This window comes from Cebus imitator, unplaced genomic scaffold (genome assembly GCF_001604975.1).
Source record: "Cebus imitator isolate Cc_AM_T3 unplaced genomic scaffold, Cebus_imitator-1.0 Scaffold506, whole genome shotgun sequence".
NCBI lineage: Eukaryota > Metazoa > Chordata > Mammalia > Primates > Cebidae > Cebus > Cebus imitator.
In genome coordinates this window covers 861,371-882,561 of record NW_016107821.1, presented here as the reverse complement: position 1 = coordinate 882,561, position 21,191 = coordinate 861,371, and the positions used below count along the sequence as shown (strand labels likewise).

Below are 21,191 nucleotides of genomic sequence, written 5' to 3'. Positions count from 1 at the left end.
CGAAATCCTTTCTTAAACCATGAAGAGTAGTAGCACAGTCTCTGCGGTGAGGTTTTCTGGATCTGAAGCCCTAGAGCACCACTTTCTAATTGTGTGCCTTGGAGAGGTCATTTAATTTCTCTAAGCATCAGTTTCTACATCTGTAAAATGAGAGAAATAATAATATCTCTTGTATGGAATACGTGGAAATATTTGAGGACAGGGAAATGCAGCAAAAACCAAAAATTAAACCTGACCCAGTGTCTGACACATAGTAAGGACTCGATAAATGGCAGATACTACAGTCATTTTCTTCATCATAGTAATACAGTAGCTGTGGTGGCAGTAGTGGTAGTAGTACTCGAGTCATTGTGAACTCTGATACTGAGAACTGGGTTCTTGGACATGGAGTGGGAGAACAGCAACATGAAATATATCCTGTATTCCAGAGGGCTGGAGAACAGATAGAACAGGTAGCTAAATGCAGCCTATTGAGGAATGTTTGATCTTTGACTTTCTTTCATTGCCACACCTTGCTCCATGATAAGGGTAATTGCAATCCTGCTTCAAAACTATTTGTAAGAAGAAACAGAGCCAAGGCTGGCATCCCTAACTCTGCTGTCCCCTAGCCAGGCTGCTCTGTCTATAGCAGTGTTTCCTCCTTCCCCAGGCCAGGTTAGGAAGGAACAAGAGGGGAGTTCACCCCAACTGCTTTAACAAGCCTGAACCACCAGGTCAAGAGATGAAATCATCTTCCTCCTACACAAAGACCAGAGGTGGGGATGGCCAAGGTGGGGATAGCCAAGGTGGCCAAGGCAGCAGCTGAGGCTCAAGGGGCAGATACATTCTCAAGCCTGCTTCCTATTGCTCCAGCTCCCAGCTCAGCAGGTGCCATGAAGGGCTCAGTTCTTTAATCTGCCCACACAGAGTGCTCTGCCCCTTCCAATGTTCTCCAACACCTCTTCTACTCACTCACCTAGGATAACTAAGAAAGTGACCTCCTTGGTGGGCAGAGCTTCCACAGCCTTCTCGGGGAAAAGGACCAGAGCTGTTGGAGTTGGCCAAATGCTTGAAGTCGACATAAAGTCAATTGGAACCATCACAATGAGTCTGTGTGATCAGCCCAAAGGGACTGCACAACTGATTCATGCTCCGTGGTAGGAAATGCACTGGGCCATTCTGGGGCTGGGTCCTCAGTTATTTTTGGCAAAGATGGGTGGTATGCAAAAGAGACTTCCTTTTTTTTTTTTTTGAAGCACAGAGTCACAGAATGCTGAGCAGTCAACAGCATTTCTTGCTCCAAGATCACCCTTCTGACTACCTCTCTGGCTGCCAAATTGCCAGCACCTTCATAGCTTGATAGCTTCAGGGCCTTCATAGTTTCTCAGCTCCAAGCATTAGGTAAACCCAACACGCTGGGATTGCACTGGTCCTACAATGGCTTTTGACTGCAGCTGCTTCTTTTTGGTGGTGCTGTTTTCTGCCAGCTGTAAAGTCATCACCTCCTTGGATCAGATGTGCATTGAGGTGAGTCCAAACTGTTTGTCTTTATCCAGATTAAACCGTCTGAAAATTTTGAGATTTAGCATGCAGCCCAATCTGAGCTTTGGCATTTCAATATCCACCGTCTTTAAAAATGAAATGAGGTATATATATATAAGTTTTATTATTGTGAGAAAGAAGCCAACGAGCTCAGCCAGGAGATCATCTGGTGGCATCTTAATAGGAAGCAATGAGATTTTTTTCTCTTTTTCAATTTCCCCCAAATAATCCCAAGCGGGTCATAAGACATCAACAGGGTCTCTGTGCACAAAGCAGACCCCTAAGCCTGACTCAGCCTGGGGGAGCTGTTGGTTTAACATCCCCACTGTCACATGGGGCTATCCCAATGAGTCCTTTGGTCTCCTGGCTCTCAGGGTGAGAATTAGTAAAGACAAGTCTGTTCCAGGCTTTAGAGCATTGAAAAGATCATTCTGAATGAGGCTGGCTTTCTCCTCGACTTGGACAGCCCTCCATCTGTTTTACTAACCCACAGGAGTAAAATCTGAGAATATAGCCAAATTACACCTTCTGTTTTGGACCATAACAATATTTCTCAACCTGTGGGAAGCTCTTGGAGGGGGTGAAGAGAAAGGAGAAAGGCCTCCGTCTCTTGCCATCCTCTGAAATGCCTCAAACTCCCTCTTGCTTTCTCTGATCCCACAAGTGTTCAGTACCACGTGGCCTGTCAGACAAAGGCTGCATACAGGAGGGACAATGGGTCTTGGTGGCTGCTGGTCTGGGTTGGGCTTAAGAGTAAGAGCCAGGAGTAGCCAGATGTGGAGTTGCCCTGGGGCAGTATTAGAAAGGAGGCCAGAAGGATAAGGAAGAGCAGAGCAAAGCCAGCAGTGGGGTAAGGCTCAAAACTGGGTGAGCAGAGCCTTGTTGGTCTGGCATTAGGAATCAGCAGCAGGCCAAGAGGAGGCACCATGCCCATGAGAAATAAAAGCTGGGAAGGCATGTGTTGGTTTGCTTGGGCCGTCATAACAAATGCCACAGACTGGGCCGAGCGTGGTGGTTCACGCCCGTAATCCCAACATTTTGGGAGGCCAAGATGGATGGATGGCTTGAGACCAGGAGTTCAAGACCAGCCTGGGCAACATGGTGAAACCCCATCTCTACTAAAAATACAAATATTAGCTGGGTGTGGCGGCATATGCCTGTAATCCCAACTATTCAGGAGGCTGAGGCAGGAGAATCACTCAAACCCGGGAAGTAGAGGTTGTAGTGAGCCATGAATGTGCCACTACACTCCAGCCTAGGTGACAGAGCAAGACTCCATCTCAGAACAAACAAACAAACAAAAAATATACCAAAAAACAAACAACAACAAAAAACAATTACCACAGATTGGGTAGCTTAAACAAGAGAAATAAATTGTCTCACCGTGCTGGAGGCTGGAATTTCAAGATCAAGGTGTTGGCAGAGTTTGCTTCTTCTGTGCCCTCACTCCTTGGCCTGCAGATGGCCATCTTCTCTCTGTGTCCTATCATGGCCTTTCCTCTGTGCATGAGTGTCCCTGGTGTCCTCTTGTGTGTCCAAATTTCCTCATCTTTTAAGGAATCCAGTCAGATCAGATTAAGGCCCACCTATATGACCTCAGCTTATTTTAATGACCTATTTAAAGGTCCTATCTCTAAATGCAGTTACATTATGAGGTCCTGGGGGTTAGGACTTCAACATATGAATTTGATGGTGGGGGAGAGAAAATTCAGCCCATAACAGAAGGGGAAGAGTGAGAAGTTTTTATCAGCCCCAGAAGGCTGTCTTCTCATCCTTCAGGTTGGAAGGTCTGTAATTGCCCAACAAGGTCTTCCTGCCCACTGCACAGACAAAATCAATCCGCAGAGACTACGGCATTGCAGTAAAGAAAGTTTCATTGATGTGAGATGGGCCACACCAGGTGGAAGACAGAGTTATTACTCAAGTCAGTCACTTCAAAGTCTTGGAGATTAGCGGTTTTCAAGACAGTTTGGTGGGCAGGGGACACGGGAATGGCAAATGTTGACTGGTTGGGGATGAAGTCATAAGGTTTTGGAAGGTGGTTCTCATGTCCACCTTTGGGTAGGGCCACAGGATGAGTTAAGCCAGGAGTCTGGGTGGGGTTAGTCTGAAAGATATCTCAAAAAAAATTCTTAGGTTCTATAATAGTGATGTTCTCTATAGAAGTAATTAGGGAAGTCACAAATCTTGTGACCTCTAGTCACATGACTCCCAAACAGTAAGGAGTAACTATGCCAACATCTTAGCAGAATTCAAGCCCCTTTTATAATGCTAACCTGGGAGCCTTTCATTAGCTTTATAAAGATGCTTTCATTTTAAGAAGGGCTATTATCCTTGCTTTAAGGTTAAACTATAAATATGTCCCAAATTCAGCTTGGTCTACACACAAGAATGACCAAGGAGAGATTGGAGGTTAGAAGTAAGATGGAGTCAACTATGTCATATTTCTCTGTCATAATTTTGCAAAGGTGGTTTCAGGTCAATGTCATACAGACATGTGGGAGGCATGACAAGTGGGTAGGAATGAGGACACCATCCCCTCAGTGATCAGGGACATAGGTTATCCCCTCCTAGTGAGAGCCTCTGATGGGATAATATACGCATTTAATTCCAGCTCATTGGAAAGCAGGCTGTTTTAAATGCCTCACTCTTATATACCTACAAGTTTAACTCTGAAATCCTTGCATCAGCGGAAGGCCTAGTCCTTTGGCTGCCTGTTCTGGGGCCTTCGGTGCTATTCATGTCTCAGGAGTGGTGTTCAGGGTTCTAGGGTCTGCAGGCCTGGCCCTGTGTGGTAGCAAAGGCTTTCCTTTTTGGATAAGCCAGATGAAGCTGAACCATTCCATAACAACAACCTTCCTGCAGCTGTCCCTCTGAAAGAAGTTTGATTTTAAATGAACTTGTGAGCTATTCAGTTAGCATTGGATCTGTATTTTCTTTTGTTTCATCCATCATGTGTGAGTTCTCAAGAGCAAGATCTAAGGCTGTTTACAGAACCCTTGCTACTGTGTGGATACCAGGGAGGGAGCTGGAGGATGCAAAGACAAATGGAACTTATTCCTGACAGTGTGGAACTTCCAGGCTGCTGGCAAGGGATAAAAAGAAGGGTGGTTAGGAGAATAAACTCTTGCCTTTGACTTAAGGGTTTGGCCTTTTTCAAGTATAAATCACCCCCAACTTTACGCACCCTTCCCCGCTGGTTTCCTTTCCTCTTTTCTTCTTCCCCCTTCAGCTCATGCATAGTGTCTGCACGTTCATGTGACCACCATTACCCTATTAAGCCTGTGAACAAAAGTTCTCTGAAGAGGAATTTGAGGAAGGAGACTTTATTCCAATGAACAGTTTGCAAACTGGGGAGACTGCAGCTTTTGATGCATAGCCTTTGGAAGGTGCATTCCAGAGGACAAATACGGAATTTGGCTTCTATGTAGAGAGATTTCCCACTCAGGTCCCCAATCAGATTCATTTATGCAACAGAAGCATTCAAACTTGCTTAGTTCTGATTGGCTGGTGCAGCTGAGCCCTGACTGGTTGATAAAGCAGAGACTTGACTAGTTTGTTCAGATGAGAGTTGAAAGTTCCAAAATTAAGCAGAGATGAGGGTTTTCAGAAACTCACAGTACACATGTGACCTCTAGTCAGCAACTGGCTGCTTGGCTCTATTTAAAACTTAGGCCCAGTTACCCAGTTGGGATCTGATAGAGTTTGGAGCTGTGTCCCTGCCCAGATCTCAAGTTGAGTTGTAATCCCCAGTGCTGGAGGTGAGGCCTGCTGGGAGGTGTGTTGGGGCAGCTTCCTCATGGCTTGGTGCTGTCTTGGTGATAATGAATTCACCTGAGATCTGGTCATTGAAAAGAGTGGCACTTCCCCTGTAATTTTCTCTCCTGCTTTCACCATGGAGTGTGCCTGCCTCCTCCCCCTCTGCCTTCTGCCATGATTGCAAAAGTCCCAAGTCCTCCCCAAGGCCAAGCCGATGCCAGCACTGTGTTTCCTGTAGAGCCTGTGAAGCAGTGAGCCAATTAGACCTCTTTCCTTTATAAATTACCCAGTGTTGGGTATTTCTTTATAACAGTGCAAGAAAGGCCTAACAGAGGATTCAATTTGAAGGATTGGCTGGCGCTTTCAGTTCACATTTGTTTGTAAGCCCTAGCCTAAAAAAAAGGTTTTTGTTTTGAGCTTAACAAACTTTTTGTCAAAATAAAACATACATACAGAAAAGTTCACAAGTCATAGGTGTGCAGTTAAATGAGTTTTCACCATGTGAACACATCCACGTTACCATCACACAGATCAAGAGGTAGAAAATTCTCAGCACCTCAGAAGCCCTCCGCATGCCTGCTCCCTGTCATTAGCCCCTGAAAGCATCCAGTATTCCAGCTTCCATCACCAGAAACTAGTTTTGCCTGGTCTTGAACTTTATATACATGGGACCATACAGTGTGTACTCTTTTGTGTCTGGCTTTTTTTCTGGTTCAACATTAAATTTGTGACTTATTCGTGTATGCAGCAATCATTTGTTCATTTTTATTGCTGAATGTTACTCTGATATATCAGTGAGCCACCATTGATTTATTCATTCTACTGCCAATGAGCATTTGTGATGTTTCCAATTTTTTGGCTATTATGAATGATGCTGCTTCGGACATTCTTGTCTATATCTTTAGTAAACAGATGTACAAATGTTTATTAGGTATAGGATTGGGTATATTTGATCATGGGTAAACATATGTTTAAACTTTAATAGATATTGCCAGTTTTTAAAGCGTCAGTATCAGTTTATACTCAGCGGCAATGTACATGAGTTCTAATTGCTCCAAAGCCTCACTAACATTTTGTATTGTTTGCTTTTAAAATGTTAGCCATGCTGATAAGTGGGTATTGGTATTTCACTGGGTGTTAACTTATATTTTCCTGGTGAACAACTAAATTGAGTACCTTTTTGTACTTTAATCACTCATTTGCATATTCTTTCTTGTGTGTGTGAAATGCCTGTTGAAGTGTTTTGCTCACTTTCACTTGGGTTGCCTTTTTTTTTATTCATTTGTAGGAGTTCTTTATGTAATGTGGATATAAATCCTTCATCAGATTGCAAATACCTCTCTCACTCTGTGGCCTGTCTTTCCACTTTCCTATTGGTGTCCTTTGCTGAACCAAAGTTCTTAATTTTAATAAACCTCAACTTACTATTTTTTCTGACTTTTCAGTAAATTTCTGTCCTGTTTAAGAAATTTTTGCCTACCTCAAGGGTTTGATATTATCCCATGTTTCTTCTAGCAGCTTTATTGTTGTATTTATTTTCTATTTCTAGGTTTCACATTTAGATCCATCTAAATTGTTTTTGTTTTTTGCATACAAGTAGTAGTCAAGATTAGTTTTTAAATAAAATGTTTTGTTTGGAAAAATATTCAAGCCTACCTACAGGTTCTAAGATGATTATGTAGTCTACATAGATTCTTCCATTGTCAAATGCTACATGTATTCTTTCTCTTTCTGTTTCTCTTTCTGTGAATGTGTGTCCCTGTATATGTGTGACTTAAGCAAAAATATTAGGACCCATATCAAGTCTTTGGAAGCTGACAAATATGCAAAGAGTAGCTGCAATTCAGTGTTCTGTGATTTGGATTGTGGCATCATTTTAGATGCACTCTTGAAATAGTTATTTGGGAATGTGGGCATGCCTTCCCTTTTCAAGTGAGCTCAGCCTGGCCATCCTTTTCCCTCCATACTACAATAGAAAAGAGTCCTTCAGTCCCTAGGTGAGGGATAAAGGGGGACTCGTTAGCAGAGCTCTTTTTTGGGAATGGAACCCAAGTTGATAGACACAAGGGCTTCCCAATATCTTTTGATAATGATTTAAGGTTGTGAAGATCCAGTTAAACACTAAATTCCCTTGTCTAGTGCTGACACACATTATCACATTAATCCTCACAGTAAACTTGCAAGGTAAAATTACTAACCTCAATCTACAGTTGAGGAAAAGGGAGTCTCAGAGAACACAGCTTGGTGGTTGAGAGCTAGGATTTGAACCCAAGCAGTCTGACTTTACAGACAAACAGAAAACAAAGTGCATGCAACTGGAATGTCCTTTGCCTGGAGGAATAAGATTGACAACAAAGTTATAGGGATGTGCTCTCTAGGGAGTGTTTGCTTTGTTTTCAGAGAGTAATTGTTGCTGTGGGATTTGGTCCAGTCGAAATTGCTCTACCTCGGATGGAGGCATGATTAATGAGGAAGGGTTGGAGGTCAGTGTCCCAGACTCTTCATGCATGGGGGGCTGGCTGCTGCATGTGTCAAGTGCAGATGAGAAATGTGAAAGGTGAGAATAAGCACTTGAGTGAAATTGAAAGAGCTCCAAATTAGAAAATGTTTCAACACTTGCAAGGAGGGAAAATACAGTGGGATGAGGGGGAGTTAGATATACAGCAGAAAGGAGGAAAATAAGAGCCTGATTGAAAAAATGCAAATGAATACCTAGAGGGAAAAAGGATTGCAAATACAGATGTAGCTCTGGGAGCACAGCTCTGAGGCAGAGCTAGAGACAAAATGGATGACACAGGTCCCAGTGCATAGTGGGTCACAGTGCAAATGCCCCTGGACATAGAATAGTGACAGGAATGAGGTAATTGTCATAAATACCACGTGACCTTGCTGCAGCTCTGCTGTCTGCATGAGTTCACATCAAGAAGTCCAGTCTGCAGTGGAGCCAGCAGAATCAGAGAAGTGCAAAGGGGAGTTTGGAAATTGACCACATTTCTAGACTTCTCTAGGAAGAGAAGGCTGGGTCTATAGGAAATGGTCAGGTGGAGATCAGAGAAACTGCAACAGCAGTGGTTATCTGCCTGGAAAAAGCAACAGAAGCACGTGGTCCTGGTGGTGGCCGTGCTATCTGCTTGGGCCCAGTGTTTCTTTGCGTCCCGTCCTTTCACTCTCTGTTGCATTACCATTCTGCTGTTCTGGAAGCCTGGGAATCAGAACTCATGCTCAAAAAAGTTTGATTTCAATCTTGATAGGGAAAATGACACACCTGTATTAATGCAACATTACTACCAAAAATGTATAACCAGAGTCAAATCATGAGAAACATACAAACCCATTACTTGGGACATTCTGCACAATATGAGCCTGTATTCTTCAAAAAATATTCACGACTGAAAGACAATGAAAAGCTGAGGAACCGTCTCAGTTTAAAGAAGTCAAAGGAGATATGACAACTAAATGCAATGTGTGATCCTGAATTGGAAAAACAAAAATTACTGTAAAGAACAATAGTGGGACAATTGGCAAAATTTGGATATAGACAGTATGTTGGATAAGAACATTGTGTCAATGTTAAACATCCTGAATTTCATAATGGCACTGTAGTCCTATAATATCCTTGTTTTTAGGATATATAAGCTGAGGTGTTTAGGGCTTAAAGGTTGTGATGTCGGTATTGTACTCTCAATCCAAAAGAATGTGAATAATAGTGTGTGTGTGCATGCATGTGTGTGTACTTTCTGCCTTAAAAAATTACAATAGGCTGAAAACAAGCTAATGCTTCCTAGATGATTCCAGAGCATGTGGTGATTTGGTATCTCTAGCATCGTGGCCATTTTGATGATACAATTGTGATTACAGAAACTATAAGAAAAGGGCCACGTGTATGTTGAGTCTTAGACATTCTCTAAAATGTGTTTGGTTTCTAAATTCTTTTGTCAGCTGCATTTCTTGTCGCTTGCTTCTTTTTCCTAGAAATCAAAGGCAGAGGATCTATGGCCATTTACACCTAACTAGAGATGATTCAATATTATGGCACAGACTCACGGTGGCCTTCCTGATACTCCTTGGTAGCGTCATCCACTCATTCTGTTTTTCACTGGGTTGAAGCCAAGCTACTTCATTTACCTTCTTTCTATTTTCAAGGAACTCACTCAGGCCACCGGCTTAGTAGCGCTCCTCCTGAAGTCTCAATCTTCTGCATCACATTAGTGCAGTAAAGTGCTTAGGAAAGCACATAAGAGGCTCAGGCACAGAATAATTTAGGTGTCATTGGCACTCATATATTCAGGAGAAGCAGGGAATTGACAGCATTGAGCCTTTTGCTGTAGGGCCAGAACAGAATGAGAAAATTGAGGAAGTCCCTTTTCTCCAACCGTATGTGACATCGGTTATGCCAAAGGAGACCAGAACATACAAATGTCTCCTCCAAGCTAATCAGCACCTTTGCAACTATGGGGGCAGCAGCTGCACATGCATATTCTCTCTGGGTCGTCCATATTCATGGGCATTGAGGGTAGGTCTGGCAACACGTGGTTTTTTTCCCTGCCAGTCAGCTAAATCTAAGTTTTAAATGCAAAGTATGCATTTCAAGGACATTGTGTGGATTTGTGGCAGTGCCTGGCGGACTTTGGGTCTATAAAATGAAGAATAAATTACAAGGAAATATAAATAAAGCATTTTCATCAGTGACAGTTATAATGTTGTCACAATGTCGAGGAAAACTGGGGACTTTCTGTATATGAGCATGTTCTGCAGCTACAAAAAAGTGCATCGCTAAGCAGAAATTAGAGTGAAAAAAAATGAGGTTACAGTGGTGACATCTCAAAAGCCTTCTGCTTCAGAGCAAAGCAGAATGTGTGCAGTTCTGTTTCCCACTAAGCAGAGCTGTTTTCATCTCAGCATGAGAAAAGCCGCTGATCTGGAGTTTAACAGAACAGATCTTTTCCAGGCCAGGGAAGTCTCAGTGGGGCGTCTAGTGAGCCCCTGTGTGTCAGGGAAAGGCAGGGGCTGGAAGGTTGGATGAACTCACCTGGAGCCTGAAATGATCTGAGAGCTGGCCCAAGGTCTGGGATGCAGGTGTTCTTGTGCCTCTCAGGCACTGTCTTACTCGGTTTCCTGCTGCTATCACAGAATGCCACAGGCTGGGTAATTTGTATAGAAAAGTCATTTATTTACCATAGGTGGGAGCTGGGAAGCCCAAGAATATGGCTCTGGTATCTGGTGAGGGTCTTCTTGCTGTGTGATTCCATGGAATAAGGTATAAGCAAGCAAGTGGACAGAGCAAATGGAGGCCTAACTCACCCTTTTATCAGGAGTCCAGTCCCGTGATAAATAACACACTCTGCAATAATGGCACTAATTCATTCATGAGGGTGGATTCTTCATGATCCTATCACTTCCCAAAAGCCTCATCTCTTACTACTACAATGGCAATTAAGTTTTCAGCACATGAACTTTGGAGGACATATTCAAACCATAGCAAGAACTTTCCCTGGAGATCATTTATGTCTTCCCAAGGAGACTCTGCAGGCAAAATATACTCCATCAGACTTTCATACCTGCTCCCTTAGACCTTCCCATCTGCCCCCACTAATCTTTATCCTAAAGCATTAGCCAGATATATAATGACCCCACAGTTCTATAGGCTTCTAAACAACCACTTCCCATTTTTACCTACTTATTTCAACATATAACTTGTGTTAGGACATGATTGGCAGGCTTCAGAATCCATGACTACCCTGGGGCACAGGATGAGGAAGTTCTCTCTGCTTATGTTTAGGGTTGTGCCCAAAAGCCTACGCTCTGGTATCAGCAGCCTACAAATCCAGAGATCTAAAATGAATTCATACTTCAAGATTGCAAGGCCTCAGGTCTATGCCACCCTGCTAATTTTTAAGCATTGTGTTAAGAAAAAAAGTTAACCTATACAAAAATAGTAGCAAAGAACCTCAATATTCGACAATCATCAGCGTTTTGCCTACTCACTTCATCTCTACAATCCTCTCCTCCTTTTTTGCCAAAGTATTTTAAAGCCAATTCCAAACATCATGCTGTTTTATTCCTAAATATTTAAATATGCATCTCAAAAGAACAAGAACATTTATTTTACATAATCACGAGTCCACTATCATTAACATAATCAAGACTTCCTTAATATCACTGAATTCTTTCCTCATTCAAAGTTCCCTGACAGTCTATAAAATGTCTTTTTGAACTACTTTATTGGGATCAGAATCTAAATGAGGGCTACTCTATTATTTGATGGTATGTCTCTTAAGTAGATTTTACATTTGTGTCTTTTTTTTTTAAATTATACTTTAAGTTCTCGGGTACATGTGCAGAACGTGTGGGTTTGTACATAGGTATAATACATGTGCCATGGAGGTTTGCTGCACTCACCAATCTGTCATCTACTTTAGGTATTTCTCCTAATGCTATCCCTTCCCTAGCCCTCCACCCCTCAGTTGGCCCAGTGTGTGATGTTCCTCTCCCTGTGTCCATGTGTTCTCATTGTTCAACTCCCACTTATGAGTGAGAACGTGTGGTGTTTGGTTTTCTGTTCCTGTGTTAGTTTGCTGAGAATAATGGTTTCCAGCTTCATCCACATCCCTGCAAAGGACATGAACTCATCTTTTTTTATGGCTGCATAGTATTCCACGGTGTATATGTGCCACATTTTCTTTATCCAGTCTATCATTGATGGATTGGTTCCAAGTCTTGGCTCTGTGTCTTTTAACAAGCACTATCTCCTCTCTCATTCTCTCTCTCTCTCTCATTGTCTCTCTTTCTCTGTCACTCTCTCTCACACAAACACACACACACATACACACACTGATAAAACAAAGTCAGTTGTTCTATAGAATGTCCCACATTCTGCAATTGGTGGATTGCTACCTTATGGTGTTATTTAACTTAAATCCACCGTATCACTTTGAGATGTGAAGTTAAGCCTGAAATCTTGATGAGTTTCAAGTTTAATTTTTTTTTTTTGGCAAGAATACTTCATAGACAATGCATACCTCACATTGTACCACATCAGAAAGTATGCAATATTTGATTATCTTATTTTGGTGATGTTTATCTACGGTTGATTTGTTTGTTTCAAACTGAAATTAAACATTTCCATTCAACCAAAATCAAAACTGTAAAACAAAGTGCATTCAGAGAAGTCTCACATCTCTCCCTGCTCCTCTATCTGGTCTCTTCCCTCTTCTTAAAGACAATCAGTTTTTGAGTTTTTGCATGCTTTGTTTTAACAAATGTAGGAAAATTCACACATACCTTTCTTACACAAAAGTCATACTCTGTACAGTATCCTACATACTGTGTACTATATACACTATGTATATTGTTCTGCACTTTGCTTTTTTCACCTTGAAATAGACCCTGGATATCACTCCATATCAATATATGAAGATTTTTTTCAGCTTCAGAGAATTTCATTTTGTGAATGTACTATGTGTTGTTTAAGTAGTCCTATATTGATGAATAGTCTGGTTATTGTCAATCTTGTTATTACGAAAAGGCACTACAGTTAATAATGTGCATATATCATCTTGTTTTTGGCAAGTGTATATTTGGTAAAGATCACTAGAAGTATGATTGCTGCTTGGAAGGTAAAACATATAATTTTGCTAGATAGTCAATTAAATTATTAAGTCTAATGTTTATTTACCTTGTTTCTCCCACCAGAAAGAAGCCAACAAAACATATAACTGTGAAAATTTAGGTCTCAGTGAAATCCCTGATGCTCTACCAAACACGACAGAATTTCTGGAATTTGGCTTTAATTTTTTACCTACACTTCATAATAGAACCTTCAAGAGACTCATGAATCTTACCTTTTTGGATTTAACTAGGTATGTATCTGAGTTATTTAATATAAGATGTTTTACTTAAATAAAAATACAGTATGTGTTCAATTTATTTGCAGGACCCTTCTTTTGGGGCCCAGGGACAATCTGCTTATACTCATGTTTAAACCTTCCCATGAAATACTTCTATTTCTGCGGGTGAAATGTAATTTAAATAAACATCACCAGTGGAGAATAAAGTGAATTGCTCTCAAACTAGTTGCATCAGTAGTACTGTTGAAGCAGTTCTAAGGAATACTGATGATAAAAATGAAAATAATCTTGTACTAAATCAGATGCTAAACTACGCTAAATTTTGGCATAGTGTATTTTTGGGTAATGACATTTAAGAAAACTTTCGAGGAGAAAAGCACACTGTCTACTATTCCCCCCTACAAATTGGAAAATGAGTTCCATTATTTTGTTACAGTGGCAGAATTGAGATTCCACATGCTGAGCCAGAGTTTGAGAACAAGTAGGCAGAAGTATCACAAGAAAATAAGGGAAGAAGCTGGGCACGGTGGCTCATGCCTGTAATCCCAGCACTTTGGGAGTCCAAGGTGGGTAGATCATGAGGTCAGGAGTTCGAGACCAGCTTGGCCAGCATGGTGAAACTCTGACTCTACCAGAAATACAAAAAGTTAGCTGGGCATGGTGGTACATGCCTATAATCCCAGCTACTCAGGAGGCTGGGGCAGGAGAATTGCTTTAACCCAGGAGGCAGAGGTTGCAGTGAGCCAAGATCGTGCCACTGCACTGCAGCCTAGGCAATAGAGCGAGACTCTGTCTCAAAAAAAAAGATAAAGAAAATAAGAAAATGAAAGGGCTGGACAGTGTGTGCATGTGTGTGTGTGTGTGTGTGTGTGTGTGTGTGTGTGTAAGGGGGTCAGGCTCTGCATGTACATGCAGTCTGCACCCCTCACAGCAGTTCTGCTTCTTCTATTTTGTCCTTCACCTTCAGCTTCTGTGGACAGAATGTCCAAATCCATAGTACCGCTTCATCTTTACAGCCATCACTGTGAGGTTCCGTGGTGCATATTATCATCCAACTTATGGTTAGATGAGGAGGCCATCTGTGTATGTGTGTGTGTGCATGTGTATGTGTACTCCAGTATTTTTAGGTGGAATACCAGGATGGTTTTCTCAGATGAATATACAGAGGTTGAGAAAAGATGTAACTTGCCCAGGACAGCACAGATTTTTGTATTTATATATTTTATATCCTATATTCATATATTATCTATTATGCATTCTATATGGTATATTTTGTATTACTTAAAACAGTAAATAATAGTTTGATTTTTGCCCACAATCAAATGACCCATGGTTCTTTAGAATACAGGCACAAATCTCTGAGGTTCAACCTAATGGGTGAGGCACCTGGAAAAAAATCTAAATCAGAGTGTTCAGAAGTGAGGCTATTCATTAATTCCTTCAATAGGCCATCTGTTGATACTGAAGAAAGTTTTTATGTTTGATTTTGAATGATGTAAAAGATGGCCTTGTTAATGTGTGTCACTGTGAAGGTTTTTCTTTTTTCAAATTAATTATTGTTAAATACGATTATCTTTTCAAGGTGCCAGATTAACTGGATACATGAAGACACTTTTCAAAGCCATCATCAATTGAGCACACTTGTGTTAACTGGAAATCCTTTGATATTCATGGCAGAAACGTCACTTAATGGCCCCAAGTCACTGAAGCATCTTTTCTTAATCCAAACGGGAATATCCAATCTCGAGTTTATTCCAGTGCACAATCTGGAAAACTTGGAAAGCTTGTATCTTGGAAGCAACCATATTTCCTCCATTAAGCTCCCCAAAGACTTCCCAGCACGGAATCTGAAAGTACTGGATTTTCAGAATAATGCTATACAGTACCTCTCTAGAGAAGACATGCGGTCTCTGGAGCAGGCCACCAACTTAAGTCTGAACTTCAATGGCAATGATGTTAAAGGTATTGAGCTTGGAGCTTTTAATTCAACAGTCTTCCAAAGTTTGAACTTTGGAGGAACTTCAGATTTGTCTGTTATATTCAATGGTCTGCAGAACTCTACTACTCAGTCCCTCTGGCTGGGAGTGTTTGATGACACTGATGACAAAGATATTAGTTCAGCCATGCTCAAAGGACTCTGTGAAATGTCTGTTGAGAGCCTCAACCTGCAGAAACACCATTTCTCTGACTTCTCATCCACCACATTTCAGTGCTTCACCCAAATCCAGGAACTGGATCTGACAGCAACTCACTTGGCAGGGTTACCCTCTGGGATTAAGGGTCTAAACTTGCTCAAGAAATTAGTTCTCAGTGTAAACCATTTTGACCAATTGTGTCAAATCAATGCTGCCAATTTCCCCTCCCTTATACACCTCCACATCAGAGGCAACGTGAGGAAACTTAACCTCGGTGTTGGCTGTTTGGAGAAACTAGGAAACCTTCAGACACTTGATTTAAGCCATAATGACATAGAGGCTTCTGACTGCTGCAGTCTACAACTCAGAAACCTGTCCCACTTGCAAACCTTGAACCTGAGCTACAATGAGCCTCTTGGTCTCCAGAGTCAGGCATTCAAGGAATGTCCTCAGCTGGAACTCCTGGATTTGGCATTTACCCGCTTACACATTAATGGTCCACAAAGTCCCTTCCAAAACCTTCATTTCCTGCAGGTTCTGAATCTCACCTACTGCTTCCTTGATACCAGCAATCAGCATCTTCTAGCAGGCCTACCAGCTCTCCGGCATCTCAGCTTAAAAGGGAATCACTTTCAAGATGGGACTATCGTGAAGACCAACCTGCTTCAGAGTGTGGGCAGCTTGGAGATTCTGATTTTATCCTCCTGTGATCTCCTCTCCATAGACCGGCAAGCATTCTACAGCCTGGAAAATATAAGCCATGTAGACTTAAGCCACAACAGCCTGACATGCGACAGCATTGATTCTCTTGGCCATCTTAAGGGAATCTACCTCAATCTGGCTGCCAACAGCATTAACGTCATCTCATCCCATCTCCTCCCCATCTTGTCCCAGCAGAGCACCATTAACTTGAGTCACAATCCCCTGGACTGCACTTGCTCAAATATTCATTTCTTAACGTGGTACAAAGAAAACCTGCACAAACTTGAAGGCTCAGAGGAGACCATGTGCGCAAACCCGCCGCCTCTAAGGGGAGTTAAGCTATCTGACGTCAAGCTGTCCTGTGGGATTACAGTCGTGGGCGTTTTCTTTCTCACAGTATTTTTATTATTGTTCACTATTCTGCTCTTTTTTGCAGTTAAATGCCTTCTCAGGTGGAAATACCAACACATTTAGTGCTGAAGGTTTTCAGAGAAAGCAAATAAACGTGCTTAGCAAAATTGCTGTAAGTGAAGGAACTGTCATCTGCTGGTGACCAGATCAGACTTTTCCGGTTGGTTCCTGGAGCTGCGTAGGGACTCACTGTGCCTTTCTGAACTTCTTGTTCCTGTGAGTCCCAGAGCTAACAAACCTTTAGGCAAGGACACCGACTCAGGCGAGAGGTCCAGACGCTGCTGTGAGAGGCACAGAGCCCTTTCCACATGTGGGAGGTGGGAGGAAGCAGAGGGAGGGGCTGGGCAAGAACTGCCAGCTGGGAGTCACCCACGGGGAGGCTGTCACCCTTCTACTCACCGACATCCCTCCCAGCACCCCACACCCTGCCCCTGAAAGGAGATCATCAGCCCCCACAATTTGGCAGAGTGGAAGCCAGCCCTGCTACCCCCCCACCCCACCCCCGCCTATAGCATTGTGCTTGGGTCTGAGTTCTCAGTAATGTAGCCATTTGGGAAACTTAGCTGGAGACAAAGTCTTCATGCTTATTTTAAATAAAAAAAGAAAAACACAATAAATTTAAAAGAAAAGACAGAAATGAAACTTGGTATCAAATAGACTCCATTCATCTTCTTAATCCTTAGGTCTGTAGGTCTCTATAATGCCCCTAGGGTGTGAATGGCTATATAAAAAAAGAACCCATCCCAAGGTTTAGAATTTCTGCCACAGTTGCCTCACTCAGTTCAGAAAATAGGCAGAGATAAGCTCTCTCTGCCTATCTGGTGTTCTGGCTCTTACCTTACAGATCCTAACTTGCAGGTGGGCTGTGATCCAAAACGCGCTTCTCATTCAGCCGTTCAGTTCTTAGAAGATGCTTTCCCAGCAGAACTGTGAGATAAATGGTGGTTTGGTTCTCAGGCTGGCCCTTAAAAGCCTGTTTGCTTCAGAGAACATTTGAAATAGCACATTTACATGAAAACTAGGAAGAAGACATCCCTGCATGCTAGCTGTTGGGAACACAGTAAAGCTGGCTTAGTGAGAAGTGGTTTCTGTTGAGGCTGGGGATGTCAGCAAAGGTCACACCAGCAATGTACAGGGACCTGGACCATTGAATGAAGAGAGGCAAAGAGCAATGTCATGACTTAGGCCTAAAGGGCCATATCGCACAGGCTTCTATCCTCTGAAGTCTTCACTGCCAGACAAGCTGTGCCGGAGTTCCCGGACTCAAGGGGTGCATTGATAAGGCCTGGATTCTGATCCATACCCAATTTTATGGTAGCAATAGAGATGGTAACTTATAGTTATGAAATTCTGATAGACTATCAAAGTAAAAATTGATCAAACCAACCAGAATATATTTGCCCTTAGGTTGAGGGCATACTAGTGGGACATCAGAACAGAGTGGAAACTCGGAGGTCATCCTCTTTGTCTCTTCACCCCCAGGAAAAGCAAGACAGGCAGGGAACAGGAGTGGGTGAAGCTTTTCCCTGCTCAGGGATTTTCGGCCTTGGAATTTGCTTTTTCCTTTGCCTGGAAGATGCTGCTACTGGCCTCCAAATGGCTCGTGCCCTCATCTCCTTCAGATTTCAGTGCTCATATTTTCTTCTCTCAGAGAGCGCTTCTCTGACCTAGGTAATCCAAAGCAACCTCTATGCATCACCCAATTCACTCTCATAGCACTGGGTTTTATCATTTTTATAATGCTTACCAGTGTTTGGAATTACCTTCTTCATTTGTTTTAATTAATCTGTCTTGTCTCTCCCAAACACAAGCTCCATGAGAGGGTCTTTGCCCAAGGATATCCTAGAACATGCCTGGAACATAGTAAGGACTCAAAATATTTTTAGTATGTCTTAATCCCTGAGCCTTGATGGCTTCTAGTTCTGCCACCATGCCCATCCTCCTGACTCTTGCTCCTGACATCTCCACTGTTTCCTGGGCCTCCCACATGTTTTTCACTGGAATATTTTAGGAAAGTCTGTACAAAGCAGATTCCCAGGCCTCACCCTCAGATACTGAGATTCTGTTGGACTGAGGTTGGCTCTGGATCCCCAGCCAAATGATTCCGTGTAAAACCCCTCCCTAGTCTTAGTTATAAACGTATTCCCCCTGCTTTTCCCATCTTAGAGTGTGGAAGGTCCACACTCTAAGAATCCAGTCTTAGCACCAACCCATTGAGTTCCTGCATATTCCGTCAGATGTAAGCTCTTTCTTGCCTTAGGGATTTAAACTGCAGATGGAATATATTAATTACTGATTTATCGACCCATAGACGTAGTGCCCTCCATAATATTTAATATGTAACTTGGAAAAACAAGACAATGAAAGAGGCCCAAGCCTTAGCAAAGCATAATGGTCCATCCTGCTTTCCCTTCTCAGGCCCACTCCCTTCTGTGTGATGCAGCTTGCTGCTCCAGAACTGATCTAAGGCTTTGTGACAGCTCCTCTGTTTTAACCAACAGTAAATTCACCCCACAAAGTCAGAAAGGGAGCTTTTTGATGGCTGCTGTCAATTTTATTGCCTTATCCTGTTTACTAGGATAGAATCCGTAACATGGTGTGTTTATTGGTTTTATGTATTGCATGTTGTTGCTGCTCTGACAAGCTACTCCTATAAAAATGTGTTATTATTGCATGATGTAGCTCAGTGAGCTGACCCTGCATTTCAACGGGTACTGAAACAAATATCATTGAAGTTCATAAAAGCTGACTGCCTCCATCACAGAGGACTCTCTGCATGAGCTGCAACTCCTACAATCTGGGAGAGAATTACATCTTACCCTGTGCCAGCAGCCACTAACCGAGAACAGCACAGCCCTGAACCCAGGCATTATCTACAAAATTCCAAGACAGAAAACCGTCATTGCATTCTTATTTGTCCAACTATCAGTGTCATTTGCAATTTTGATACCTACAAAATAATGAAACAAGCGGCTCTAGAATGTTTTCCTATATTAGTATAGTGTGCAAGATGGGTGGCTGACATTGTTTGGCCCTGAATGCTGAATAGAAACTTGAATTATAGCAAGAGGGGGTGTGGTTGTTTCTTAGCAAGTCATGACTGGGGGTGTCCCGGGTGTTGGGCTGGAGTTGATGGCCTGACACATTAAGAGTGTTAAGGTCTAACATGGTAGGAGTTAGCCTGAAGGCTGTGGAGGAATGGATGAGCCCAGTGGGCTATTGCAGTTTAACAACAGAATAATCCGGGGCTTCTTTACAAAACAGATTCCAGTGCTTCACCCCTAGATATTGGGATTCTGTTAGACTGGGATTGGCCCTGGACTCTCAGCTATGTAAAATCTTTCCCTTATCTTAATGTTATCAAGCAATAGCAGAAGCATATGTTAGGCCCAATGAGTCAAATGAGCTGGAGAATTGCTTTATGTCCCATAAGAGGAAATTTCCTAACAAAATGGGGGAAAAGCGCTAAGGAACCCTCAAATTCAAGGGTGAAATGTCTTGGTCAAGCAGCTCATTAGTCCCTTCTGCCGACAGCGCCAGACTCCAAGGCCCTGCTCCTAAAGCCACCCTGCTCTCCCACCCACCCCTACCCACTCTACCTTATCCTAGCTATTGGCAATTTGAAATCGTTTTTTGAATACCGTGGAACTTGATAAAGGTAAGAATTAATTTACATATTCTATTTCAAAGCTGTTATTGCTCACGAATGATTAAGCAGTGAAGTTCATTGAACACCATCCTCCAATCCTCCCCATCTTTGGTTAATGCTCTCTGAGCTCTTAGCTGGATCCTGCAAAGGTAAGCAGAGGACAAGTGGCCACCGGAGCATCCATTCCATCTCCTCCTCCACCCTTCATGTTGATTAATGGGTTTTCTAAATAAATTGGGTCTCCCTTTTTCTCTTTCTCTCTTCCTTAGAGAGAACCTAAGTGTGCAACAATAGATAAATGATTAAGTCTATTAGATGACCTGAATACATGTGCAGATATTCCATGCTCTTAGGTGTAACAACTTAACACTAAAAACATGTTGGTTCTATTAGCAATCAGAGAAATACAAGTTAAAATGAGATAAAGGTTTATATTTGTTGGACTGGCAAAAAGAGAAAGCTGAGTGATAGTGTAGTTGTGGCTGTGTGGTTTCAGGAACTACATGCCCTGATTATGGGGGTGTAGATTGGTACAGCCATTCTAGGACCATCTGGCAACAATGAATCAAATCAAGTATATTACCCACAAGCTGCTCTGAGGTTGTAGCCCAAGAAAGCATCATATGTCCACAAAGATATTCATTGCAGCATTATTTGTGGAGGGGAAAGTTCACAGCAACGTAAGTGTCCTGCACTAGGAAGTAGGCAGATAAAATGGGAAAGAAGCTCAAGACAGGGCGCTATGCAGTAATTAGAAGCAGTGGATTAGCTGCAGCCATAGCAATGTAGCTGAATCGTAAACATATAGAACTTAATGGGGGAAAAAAACAAAATAATATATTAACATGGTCATCTACATAACTTAAAAAAGCATGCATAAAAACAATGATACATATATTTTGCAGGAACAAAACCAAAAAGATAAACCATCGACATAATTGTTTATGGGGTGGTGGTGGGGAATGGAAGGGACTATTGAGATAATTAAATGAATCTTAGGATAGGCCAAGGTTGATGTGCCAAGAACAGAAGAGCTGGCCTCCATGATCTGCACCTGAGGCCCTCTAACACACACATGTGCACACATGCAGAAAGAAAGTGGTATGGCCCAAACGTATAATGAAATACCATGCAGCCATTACACATATTACAGAAGCATGTTAAGCC

General features: G+C 42.3%; 1 protein-coding gene across 1 annotated transcript; it reads left to right on the top strand.

Moving 5' to 3' along the window:
- Window positions 1-1,236: 1,236 nt before the first annotated feature.
- CD180 (CD180 molecule) lies at window positions 1,237-19,344 on the top strand. The gene is made up of 3 exons (XM_017513853.2): window positions 1,237-1,506; window positions 12,973-13,139; window positions 14,710-19,344. Exons 1-3 carry the CDS (start codon window positions 1,417-1,419, stop codon window positions 16,436-16,438), a joined length of 1,986 nt encoding a protein of 661 aa, XP_017369342.1. The 5' UTR covers window positions 1,237-1,416; the 3' UTR covers window positions 16,439-19,344.
- The last annotated feature ends 1,847 nt before the right edge of the window (window positions 19,345-21,191 follow it).

Excerpts from the sequence above, each read along its gene's own strand:
- CD180 (XM_017513853.2), top strand. The coding sequence starts at position 1,417 with ATGGCTTTTGACTGCAGCTGCTTCTTTTTGGTGGTGCTGTTTTCTGCC. Across the intron at positions 1,507-12,972 it reads TGGATCAGATGTGCATTGAG|AAAGAAGCCAACAAAACATA; the intron begins GTGAGTCCAAAC and ends TTCTCCCACCAG. Across the intron at positions 13,140-14,709 it reads ACCTTTTTGGATTTAACTAG|GTGCCAGATTAACTGGATAC; the intron begins GTATGTATCTGA and ends TATCTTTTCAAG.